At 27.1% G+C, this 13,093-nt stretch overlaps 1 protein-coding gene across 1 annotated transcript; it reads left to right on the top strand.

Annotated features, from left to right (window-relative positions):
• Positions 1-4,193: 4,193 nt before the first annotated feature.
• Positions 4,194-8,716, top strand: LOC117905928. Its single transcript, XM_034818812.1, has 2 exons — positions 4,194-4,588; positions 8,232-8,716. The coding sequence occupies exons 1-2, from the start codon at positions 4,244-4,246 to the stop codon at positions 8,448-8,450; spliced, it is 564 nt and encodes a 187-aa protein (XP_034674703.1). The 5' UTR covers positions 4,194-4,243; the 3' UTR covers positions 8,451-8,716.
• Positions 8,717-13,093: the final 4,377 nt, after the last annotated feature.

The following is a 13,093-nucleotide window of genomic DNA, read 5'->3' as shown; positions in this document are numbered from 1 at the left end:
CTTTCATGTAGCTTCATAATGAGTACACACTTACAAAATTTATATTTCTTATCAATCGACGCGATATCATTAAATTTAATATTGCAAATCATGTCATACATACATCAATTTCTTCAATAAAACAACCTTAAAATGTCTATTATACTTCTAATTTCATTTTTATGAGTTTTTTTTTATATTTTCATAAGTTTTAATCAATTTTTTGCCCATTAATATTTTCTATTAAAATATTCATCGATATATCCAATATATCCGTCAATCGAGATTACCTATATATCTGTTGAAATTGATATTTTCATCTTTGGTTATCATATTAATTAAATCTATAAATTTCATATTTAGTCATACTAAACTTACTAAAAAATAAAAGTATAAAAAAAATGGAAAAAAAAAAAAAAGAAAGAAAGAAACGACACATCTGTGTCTTCACAAGTAAATGTCCAACTTTATAAAGGGAGAATTGTGTTTTGGGCCCAGCTGGGCCCAAAAATTAACATTTGGTCCATATATCATGCATATTTAAGCCCAAGACCCAAACAAAGTATGAAAATTAAGATGAAGGATATTGTCTTTCATTAATCCCTAAAATACCATTAACCCTTACATAGGCACAAGTGAGTGTGAATTTCAATTTTTTTATGTTTTTTTTTTCCCTTTTCTATTCCCTATTAAGTATTACTCATTTCTAACTTTCTTTTTCTTTTTCTTCCAATCTATATTTTTATTTTATGTCAAATAAAAAGCAATAATGTTTTTTTGTTTTTCATTTTTAAAGATATTGAATCTTTTTGCTCTTATTATAAACAATGATAAAAATTTTGGGATTTTTCATCCAAATATTTTTTTATCTTTTTGTATTTATCTTTTAGTTTAATTTTCATTTTTTATTTTAAATTTATATTACCCTTTCATTTATATTTTTCTCTTATTTTTAATTATTTTTTATATTTTCTACATTAACCATATTTAAAATTTTTAAAAATTGACTATTACTTCACTTTATTATATATATATATATCCTTTTAGCTTTTTAATTTTTAATGTTTTTATATTTTAAATTTTTTAAAAAAATAAATTTATTGAAAAAAATAACTAAAATATGAAGTTCTAATATTATATTAATATTTTTTTCTTATCTAGATAGACTAATACAAAGTATTTTGACTCACAACAAGAAAATTGTCAATACAATTTTTTAGTTAAACTTTAGAAATTAAATTTCAAATAAAATATATTATATAAAATTTTATCTAAAAATTGTTGAAAGTGGTATTTAATTTTTTTTTATTGACTTTAAAACTTATCTAATTTTTTACTTGAAAGGTAATAGAACATGTTTACAAAAAAAAAATAGTTTTTCATTTTTCAAATAAATGAGTATAAATATATTAAAAGAATTAAAGATAATCTTAGTAAAAAATTTGATAAATATGATTATAATTTTAAATATGATTTTTTATTTCAAACTTATATTATTTCTTATATATATATATTAAATAATTTTTAAACACCTCATAAAATATTAGTATTATTTGTTTGTTCTAACTTGTAAATTAGGTATCATTAAATATTATATTTTTTCAAATTTATAGAACATATAATAAATACTTTTTAAATACCTCATAAAATATTATTAATTTTTTTTCTAACTTGCAAATTAGACACATGGTGTTTATTATTTCGAAAATAATGTAAACACTCACATGTGTATATATATATATATATATATATATATATATATATATATATATATATATATATATATATATATATATATATATATATATATAATATTAATCAAGAAGACAATATTTTTAATACTAATTTACCAACCTTCCAATAATTTTGAAAGTGTAAATAGGGTAATTGGTTGAATTAAAGTCTTCAAAATAATCAAAATTTCTCCATTCCAAAATTACCTAATTGCTCTCCCCATTGATCCTAAATATTTTTTAATAAAGATTTAAATATTTAAAATCATTAAAATAAATATTTTCTTATTAAAGCAATTTTTTCAAAGTAATAAGATAAAAATCATGAAATCTTCAAAACTATAATTACAAAAAATATTTTTAATTTTAAAACTAATTTCATAATTTAAATTAATGGTTTAAAAAATTAAAAATGTTATAAAAATAATTTTTGTTTATTTTTAATTCCATTTAAATATGATTTTTTTTAATCTCTATTGATAACAATGAAATTATGTTTATAAAGGCAAAATAGTAAAAATATATATTTCATTTAGTTTACTTATAATGAACAATTTAAACATGATTATTTTAATTTTATTTCCTATGTGTTAATTTTTTTCGGGAATGTCTTAATAACATAGTTTGGTAAAAAAAAAGAAAAAAAAAACTATCAATAATCGTCTTAACGTCAAATTCAAGTTGTTTAAAAATTGTAAAAACCTATTAGGAGCCTTATACACCCTTGTACACTTAGCACATTTCCCTTGTACAGTTAATGTAATACCCTTGTACAATGACATAAATTTCATATTTCTCATAAGTTATATGTTCATATAGGTGTATTAATCATATTTTCAATGGTTTGATTAAGAAAATGGTGGATGACTTAAGATCAAATTTTTTTCCCCAAATATCATTTTTGGGGAAAATATTAGAATTTCCATGTGAGAGTTAAATAAAATGCATGACATAGGCATACAATCCTTGGGTGACAAGGAAAAAAAAAAGTGGTTTAGAATTGATTAAAATAATTCACAAAGGGTAATCTTGTACATCTTTGTACAATTAGTACATTTCCTTTATACAGTTAGTGTAATACCCTTGTACAATGATACAAATTTCATATCCCTCCTAAGTTATGTGTCCATGTCTACGTAAGAGTGTTTAACTATATTTCCAATGGTTTAGTTGAGAAGATGGTGGATGACTTAATGTCAAAAAAATTTTCCCCAAATATAATTATTGGAGAAAGTATTGGATTTTCCATGTGGGAATTAAATAAAGTGCATGACATATATGCACAATTCGTGAGTGATAAGAAAAATAAAAGAATGACTCATAATCTATTATAATCTTTCACAAATGGTAACCTTGTACACCTTTGTACACTTAGTACATTTTTCTTGTACAGTTAGTGTAATATAATTGTACAATGATGCAATAAATAAATAAATAAATTTTTTTTCATATAAAAAAATAGTACTAAACAAGGTTTTTAATTTTCATTTTTAAAAATAGTTTTCATTTTTTAATTAAACGTATTTTCAAAAAGAGACAATATATAAAATAAAAATTATTTTTAAAAATAAAAAAATAAAAACTAGAAAAATATTTTAAAATCAAACTCAAATATAATCTATATAATTTTTAGTTACTTGTTTTCATCTAAAATAAGTAAATATACCTTTCAACCCTTTTATATAAGAAAAATTCAATCTCTACTATGTATTGATATAATTCACTTCTAAAATTAAGTCATATGAAAACATTTTAATTGAGTATTTAAAATAAAAACTCTCCATCTATCCTCTTTATTTCTTTTTCTTTTTCTTATTTTAATAAATTTTCAATTAATTTAAATTATTTAAAAAAATCCTTAATAAACAAATTTGTAACATTTCATATAACTTATTACTAAAAATCATGTTCAAAAAGTTATTAAAATAAGGAAGGAAGAAGATTAAAAAAAAAATTAAACTTTTTATTTTATAATAGTAAAAAAAAACTTTAAAATACTTTTTAGTATAAAAAAAATTAAAATAGTGAATATATTTATTTTAAATGGTATTTTAATCTTTAAATTATTTACTTCTAAAATATAAATGATAAAAATAACTGTAAAAGATAATTTTTATTTATTTAAATTAATATTTTTTTAGAAAGTATTTTCCAAAATAGTCTTTGAATCATTAATATAATTTTTGTTTATTTATAATTTAAAAATAAAAAATAATTTTAAATTTTCAATTATTTATAAAAGAGTTTAAAAAAATAATGAAAAATCAAAAAATAGTTAAATAAGAAAGAATAATGGCAAGTAATAGGATAAAAACAAATGAGTTAAGTGGTATTTTTATTAATTATTATCCTACATCCTTATCATTAATTATGGGTGATCGGAGGATCTTATCTTAATTATCAATCCTATGAGTTGAAAACACAATTATCTCCTAAGATAAAAAAAAATGGAAAAAAAAAAAGTCTTCTCAAGTAAACGTCCAACTTTATAAATGGAAGGAGACTAGGAGTACAATTTTTCCCGAGAAAAAATGGAGGAGAAAGTGGAGGAAAGTGGAGAAATCGAGGAAAGTCTTCCGCATCCAGCCAAACCTCAGACACCAAGAAGCGTGAAGACCAAAGTTCCGGAGGTCGAAGTTCGCCTTTATCGTCAAGGCAAAGGTCCGATCGCAATCTTCAAATCCAACTTGGGTGGTTGGGACCAAGATCAGTTGGAGGTTGGAGACATTCTCCACAAATATGGCTTCAAATCGGTGTACGCCTTCAATCCTGAATCTGGCGGCCGTGGCGTTTCGATCCGGATTCACCCTAGAAACGGAAGATCTTTGCTCTCTTATCAGGATGGATCCGTCATTTTCATTGACGGAGAGCCTAAGGTATGCCTGAAATTTTTGCCACAACAATTGCAATCTTTCAAACTCTCTCAAGTGAAAACAAAATAGAAAAGTTATGCTATTGATTTTCTGTTTTTTCTTAGATCATTTGGGCATTTCGTTTTCTATTCTAGCCACCATATAATGGAATGTAATATGCAAAATTGAAAAAAAAGGAAAAAAAAAAAAAAAAAGAGAAAAATCGACCTGCCTTGTCTCAGAAGCTCGGGACCAAATAGGGGAGTTTGAATGCAATATAATGTTGTAGAAAGTTGATTGTGTTTATTTTGGATGCCCTGGTGTCTTTAGATACGATGCTGAAAATTCATAGTCAATTGAGAACGATTTAGTTTAGCAGTAAATTATGGTTATGTGGAAACATCTTCAAGGAAGAATGAGTTCTGGCTGTGATTTTGTTCATGAAAGTAGGGCTTTGTTTGGCGTTGACAGGGCTTTTCTCATTCTTTGGGAATAAAACTTGATCTCTTGGTTATTACAAGTGAATATATAAAAGTAGATGAACAGAGTGAATGGCTTAAAAGGAGAAGGAGTGGGTGGTTCCTATCAACCATAGAACTTCCTAGTGATCGAATTACTTTATATTAATAAAAGGAAGCATCATCCAAGGATCTATGATGGATTTTGATGTCCTCTTCCCAATTGAGAAGAAAAGTTCAAGAAGCTCCACTATTTTATGCTCCTTGATTCTGATACCATTGTTGTAGTGGTTATCACTTAGATACCTTAATGTCATGTCATGAGAGATTTAAATGACCCTCTGGGATTGTGATTTTTGCATGGTTTTGTATGACCTATAAGATGTGTGTATGTGTTTTTTTTTTTTTTTTTTTTTTTTGGGATAGCAAATAGAGCATCTATTAATAAAAAGTGCCAAGAAAAGGGGGCACATCCAAAGCATATAGGCTGTATACACAAAGCAAAATAAAAAGAAAAAATAGATGTCTACAAAAAGACAGCCTTTGAAAAACCTAAACCAGCCACAGTTAAGGCTATCTAAGAATTCCATCATCAAAAAATTTGCCATTTCCAAGGAAACATATGGGATTGCTGAAGTTCTGTTTTTTATTATTGTTATTTTTTTGGATAGGCAAAGATAGAATATATTAAAGTGTCTGACAAAAGGCGATAAAAGGTATGACCTTTAATCTTTGATCTAAAAGCTCTTCTCCATTGAAAATTCTGTGGTTTCGCTCTTTCTAGATGCACCAAAACAAACATAGGGGATCCATTCACAAAATATGATGTCTCTTCTTATCCATGCATGGTGGCTTTGCTATTAGATGCTTTAACTTATTTGTACTTGAGGTTGATGGGAATTTGTTGCTTGTTATTTGTTTAGTTGCTGGTTTCATATGGTTTGTGGTTGATCCTTCATGGATGACATTAGAATAGCAATCAATTGTATCAAGGATGTAGAAGTGTGTATATTGTGCATATCTTGTGATATTTTCTTACCGTTTTTTATGCTTCAAGAGGATTGGGGTTGTGTGGTGATGCTGCCCTCGGATATCTTGGTTCAATATGGGGGAGTGGTGGCGTACTTTAAGGCAACTGAAACCTCATAAGCAAAATTATCCCACTTACAACTTTGAGTTGGAAACAAAGATCTTTGCATAGAATATTTGGAGGCATTCTCTATATGGGAGATATATGAGATTTATATAGATCAAAAGGGTTGGAAGCATATATCCTTGTAGGAGTTGAATCTGAAGCGGAGTAGATGGATTGACTTTATGAAAGATGTTGCACCATTCTGCATCATCTGGTGAAGCTCATGTCGTAGCAGATGTGGTAAGTAGGAAGCCTCTTAGTTATCTGGTGGAACTGAGCACAAGTCATAGGCGTTAGAGGATTTTTGCAATGAAAATTTGGAGGCATTATCTATATGTTGGGGAATATGAGATCTACAAATCACAAGAATCTAAAAGTTTCCTGCAAACAGTAGAATTTAAGGTAGAAGAGGTGGATTTAGTTGATGAAAGATAATGATTACAGCATCCGTAATCATATAACAAAGTCAGTGTTTTAGAAAATATACTCAAATGGTAAATCCTATAGTTATATGGTAGCTTTGAGTGCAAGTTAGAGGCCCTTATGGATACTGCTTACTCCTATTTGGTTTTAGCTGACCTAGGTAGAAACGATCTTACTAACTCAATGTAGTAATCCTTAGTTCACTTACAGAGGTTAGATGGATGGCAAACTAGAGTTTTCAGTCCGAGAAAATACAGGGGCAAGCTTGATGTGGTAGATTTGAGTGAATTTCTGGAGCCTTTGTGTTCGATATGCAATGCATCTTGATGGTACATGATGCACCTAGATTTGGGGGGAGATTTATTGGGGAGTTTGTTGTTTGTGGTTCAGCTTCTGACATGACAGCAGGTGAACTTGAGCATCAGAGACCTACTGGATTGGAACAGTTTCTCCATATTCTGGAGATGTTTTATTTTTTTTGGTGGTGGGGGTTGGTTTAACAAAAGACGCACAGGGTTCAAGTCTCATATGTTTCTGTTAGGGATCTACCATTGATGTTGTTATTTCTGCTAATCAGGATATTAAGGATCTCTCACATGAGCACCCACTAGATGAGCTGGAGTTGAAAAGGCGATGGAGAAATAAGCGATAACAAATTCTCCACTCCCTTAAAGAATACATCTGTTGGGGCTGATCACTGACATTTACTTTCTTATGAGCCTCTATACCTAATGGAATGGCTTTTGGTTGCTTTAGATCTCCAAGTTAGTTTAACTAACATAACACAAGTCAGATTATCCATTTTTAAGAGAAAAAGGGCTTTGAGGCTTGTCAGGGTGCCCAATTGGTTAAGGCGAATGCCAGAATATGTGGTAGAGGTGCACGCTCTTGGGTTCGATTCGTATTGTTGGTTGAATGCCCTGGATTATTTGGTGCTAGTTATGGCTGACATGATTAGCACCCTGAGGTTTAGATCACTATGAAGAGTCTGAAGGGCTCAGCCATAGAAGGTTTCCTCGGTTATCCAAAAAAAGAAGGAGAAAGGGCTTTGAGGAAAATAAAGACTTCAACTTGTTAAAGGATTAATATCTTCTTTCCAGGGAGCGGATAAAACCGCATTCTCAAAAGAAATAAGGAGAGAGATTCAATTTAGAATTTCCCACACTTTGAGATTCTATGAAATTAAAGTACTAAGATGGAGTGTTATTGAAAAGAGTACAATGACAAAATTAGGGGGTCTTTCCTTCCCAAAATAGCATAAAGCCAGGTTAGAAGAAGAAAAGGGAAAATTACCTCAACGAATATCTTTCCATGAGCTTCATTTTAGATTTGTTGCTGATAATTGGCCTAATATTTTGGTTCTTTCTTGCAACATATGTTTACATATTTTTTCAGTACTTCCACATGTGCAAAAAAGAAACTTTGTGATAGAGAATAATAGGAAAAAGATGCACAATACATTTTATGAGTAGGACAACTATGCCTGCATCTTCAACACTTACGCACCCTGATGGCGTTTGTGTCTTCTTTTCTGCCTAATACAGAGGTTTTCAATGTCTACATGCCTTTTCATCTTTAATGTATGAGTATATGCACAGACACACTATGAAGGGTGTTATATTCGTATCTCATTTACATTCTCTGACTGCAGGACTCACCGATCAAACCTATATCCAAAATTTTGTTCGGAGTCGCAGTTTTAACCCTTATGATAACGTATGTTTTGAAGGAGCCTCCAGAGTTGATCAAGAAATTATACATTTCAGGCGGGAACTTCCCTCCATGGGTCCTTGCCTGTGCTGTTATTGTTTTTACTCGCATGAGGAAGAGAACTAAGGACATGTTAAAGAAATATGGTTACTGGAAGTGATTCAACGCAAGCCTGAGGTATCCTAGCATAAAACTTCTTGTAGCAAGTTAAATTACTGTTGTTCAGGATAGGCAGCTTCCAAAAACTCCATTGTTCCCTTAATATCACTGTTTTGCCTCTATTTTAACTTTCAACTTTTCTTTTCGGATCTTTGTTTTTTTGGTGAGAATATATATATTTGAAATCTTAAATCTTATTTAGAGTGTTATATGGTATAGAGAGTTCTTTGTTCATGCTGCTGCAATGAGAAGAGCAACTTTGTTTTCCAAGTATGTACTATTAGTTTACATTTTTTACAAGAATTAATCCGGATGGCATATGGAGACTTGAATGAATCTTAGTTGTTTGTATTCCTCACCCTTCTACATTAGGATGTTAGGAGAGTTTTGGGGGAGTTGAGGAGACTTCCCAGCATGATGCTGCCTTGTGTTTAGTTGTTGAGGGGGAAAAATGAGAATGCAGAAGGTAACTTTGGTATACCATGAAAAAAATGAAGGAGAATAAAATGAAGGAGAATAAAATATGATCAAAATTAGTTAAAATTTTATATACTTTTAAATTATTTGATGCTTATATAGCAAAGAAAAACAAGTGAAATGTGTTTGAAGATGCATGTAAAATTTATTTTTATTTTTATTTTTTTTCTATTTTTTCTTCATATTTCCTTTTAATTTTTTCAAGAACAAAGAACATAGGTTAAGAGCTTTACCTAGTGTAGGATGATCCATCTTCGCTTGCCTAGCTACAATCAACCCTCAATCCACTCAAGCCTTGGGCTCTTCTCTGAGTGACTGCACCTAGGAGTCACACCAAGGAGTGAGTCAGACCTTCCTTGAAGTGTATTCATGGATGCATGTGAATTTTCAACATGATAAAGAGAGAGCTTGGATGAAATAATTTGATAAGGCATGGGAAGAATTAAGAGGATGTTCTTGATTCCCTAGATGATACCCATTTCACCCTAAACCAAAATTTCAGCTCACAAAAGTGGCCTCTTAAATTTATGGCCCTAGATAGAGGCTTAAAAGGAGTAAAATTACACACCAATTGAATGCACTACTTATGTCGTGTTTGATTGGTCAATGGATTATGATTTAATTTTTCAGATTCTGATACCAAGTGTCAACTCCAAAGGGAGAATTATGTTTTGGGTCTAGTTGGGCCCAAAAATTAACATTTGGTCCATATATCATGCATATTTAAGCCCAAGATCTAAACAAATTATGAAAATTAAGATAAAGGATATTGTCTTTCATTAAATACCCTAAACCCTTACATAGGTACAAGTGCGTGTGAATTTTATTTTATTTTTTGTGTTTTTTTTTTCCTTTTTCTATTTCCTATTAAGTATTATTCATTTCTAACTTTTTTTTTTTCTTTTTCTTCCAATCTATATTTCTATTTTACGTCAAATAAAAAGCAATAATGTTTTTTTATTTTTCATTTTTAAAGATATTGAATCTTTTTGCTCTTATTATAAGTAATGATAAAAATTTGAGGATTTTTCATCCAAATATTTTTTATCTTTTTGTATTTATCTTTTAGTTTAATTTTCATTTTTTATTTTAAATTTGCATTACCCTTTCATTTATATTTTTCTCTTATTTTTAATTCTTTTTTATATTTTCTACATTAACCATATTTTTAAAAAATTTAAAAATTGACTATCACTTCACTTTATTAATAATTTTTCTTATCTAGATAGACTAATGCAAAGTATTTTGACTCATAACAAGAAAATTGTCAATACAATTTTTTAATTAAACTTTAGAAATTAAATTTTAAATAAAATATATTATATAAAATTTTATCTAAAAATTATTGAAAGTGGTATTTAATTTTTTTTATTGACTTTCAAACTTATCTATTTTTTTTTAAATAAATGAGTATAAATATATTAAAAAAATTAAAGATAATCTTAGTAAAAAAAAATTGATAAATATGATTGTAATTTTAAATATAGATTCATTTGGATAAAATTTGACAAAAAAAAAATAGTGGAAAGAAAGAACATTGCTAAAACTACAAAAACAAAATATGCAATTACAAAATTTTGATGAGGAAATTTAAAAATAGAATTCAAAACAATTCTTGAGTAAGAGAATTTGAGTAGGGAAAAAAAAAATCTGAGTGGAAAAAAAAATGGGAAAAGTTTTCAAAATCACTTGAAATCCTTAACAAAAAATAGTCTTGTACACATTTGTACAATTAGTAAATTTGTACAATTAGTGTAATACCCTTGTACAATAACTCAAATTTCATACATCATCTCATGAATATCTAACAATAGGTCGGTTAATCATGTTTGCATTGGTTTGGTTTTAAAAAAGAAGAAAAATTGTTTTATAATTTTGTTTTACAATCATCATAAGTGAGGTACCTATTAAAATGACCATATACAAGTTAGATAAAGTGCATGAGATGAATGCATGCTTAACTAATGTATGTAAGGAATGTCATTTATCCCCGGTTAGGGGAAATAAACAAACAAGTTTTTCAGAATCACTTAAAATCTTTCACAAATAATAGTCTTATATACCCTTATACAGTTAGTATATTTGTCATATACACTTAGTGTAAATACTTTGTAAAGTGACTCAAATTCCATATACCTCTTACTCAATATGTAACCATAGGTAGGTTAATCATGTTTTCATTGGTTTGTTTCAAAAAATAGTGGAAGATAGAAAAACAAAATTTTCTCTGAAACATCATTAATGGGATAAGTATTCGAATTATCAAATGCGAGTTAAATAAAGTGCATAAGATGAGTGTGTAATAGAGGAATGTGTACCTTAAGAGTGTGCAATCCTCAGATGACAAGACAAAAAAAAAAGTTGTCCAAAATTGATTAAAATCTTTCACAAATGATAGTCTTGTATACCCCTTGTATAGTTAAAACATTTGTCTTGTATAGTTAAAACATTTGTCTTGTCCAATTGAACATTTACCTTGTACAGTTAGTATAACACACCCTTATACAATGGTGCAGATTTCATCCATATACATACATTATGTGCCACATATGATGTGTGAACCATGTTTTTAATAGTTTGATTTAAAAAATGATAAAAACAAAATTTTTCTTTAAACATCATTATTAAGGTAAATATTTAAATTGTTATATGTGAGTTAAATAAAGTACATGAAATAAAAGAATTTGTGGTAGGAGAACGTATAATCCCTAGATAACAAGAAAAAAAAAAAGTTGTTTAAAATGTACTATTTTGTACACTCCTTGTACAATTAGTGTAATAACCTTGTATAATAGTATAAATTTCATATATATATATAAATAAATTATATTCACATGAGTGTATAAACTATGTTTCCAATAGTTTGACATTTAAAATAATTAAAACAAATAAAACCGTTATTTTATTATATTTTCAATGCAAAATGTAATTAAAAATAAGACAAAGAAATTACTTAAAAACTATTATTTAAGCCAATTTTATTTATTTATTTCCTTTTATATTTGGAAATAAATAAAAATAAATAAAAAATTTTATTTAACCATAAAAATTATGAATATAAGATCAGTTAGAAAATATCAAATTTATTTATTTATTTCATTTTATTTTTGGAATTAAAGAAAAAAATAAAAAAAAATTATTTAACCATAAAAAATATTGATATAAGATATGTTAAAAAAATAGAAATAATCTCAAATTTATTTACTTATTTCATTTTATTTATTTAAATTAGAAAGTAATTTATTTTAATAGATTAAAATGCGCACAATTGATTTATTACTTTGTGAATTATGAATATATTAAAATTTTCTATTAGACAGAAAGTAAATAAAGAAAATTAAATTAAAAAGAGTAATAAATATATATAATTTAGTTATTTAATTATTTTTCATGTAAAAGATAGTCCCACAAAAAATACATAATTGATCAATTTCTTTATTTAATTGTAAACATAATATTTTTTTTATTTTATTATTAAAATAACTAATGGGAAAAAAAATAAAAATGGATAATCAATTAATGAAATTTAATTCTTTTTATTATTTTTATATAAAAAATAGTACTAAACAAGGTTTTCAATTTTTATTTTTAAAAATAGTTTTCATTTTTTAATTAAATTTTTTTTCAAAAAGAAAATATAAAAAATATAAATCATATTACCATTTTTTTATAAAGTATTTTTTAAAATAGTTTCTAAACATAATTTTTCTTTATTTATAATTTAAAATAGAAAATAATGCTGATTTTCAATTATTTATAAAAAAATTTAAAAACAATGAAAAATTCAAATTGTTAAAATAGAATTATAATGGTTGCATGAATAGTGGTGCAATAAAGACAAAAAAAAAAAAAAAAAAAAAAAAAAGCTTATGTGAAAGGTCATTGGGTATTTTAGTCTATCACTATTTTATATCCTTAAAAGATAATATATAGAAATTTAAATAATATATTGGTCTTTTAATATCTTATATCATTTCCATCAATTATGGAAGTTATATGGACCAAATGTTAATTATGAAAGTTATATTGATCCATCTTCGCTTGCCCAACTACAATCAACCCTCAATCCATCTTATCTGAGTGACTGCACCTAGGAGTCACACCAAGGAGTGAGTTAGACCATCCTTGAAGTGGATTCATGGATGCATGTGAATTTTCAACATGATA

Source organism: Vitis riparia, chromosome 18 (genome assembly GCF_004353265.1).
Source record: "Vitis riparia cultivar Riparia Gloire de Montpellier isolate 1030 chromosome 18, EGFV_Vit.rip_1.0, whole genome shotgun sequence".
Classification (NCBI taxonomy): domain Eukaryota; kingdom Viridiplantae; phylum Streptophyta; class Magnoliopsida; order Vitales; family Vitaceae; genus Vitis; species Vitis riparia.
Note: the sequence above shows the minus strand (reverse complement) of the source record. Positions and strands in the feature narration are given on the sequence as shown.

What these genes read in the sequence shown, in the direction of transcription:
- LOC117905928 (XM_034818812.1), top strand. Translation starts at nt 4,244, where the DNA reads ATGGAGGAGAAAGTGGAGGAAAGTGGAGAAATCGAGGAAAGTCTTCCG. An exon ending in TCATTGACGGAGAGCCTAAG is followed by an intron (nt 4,589 to 8,231) that starts GTATGCCTGAAA and finishes CTCTGACTGCAG; the next exon opens with GACTCACCGATCAAACCTAT.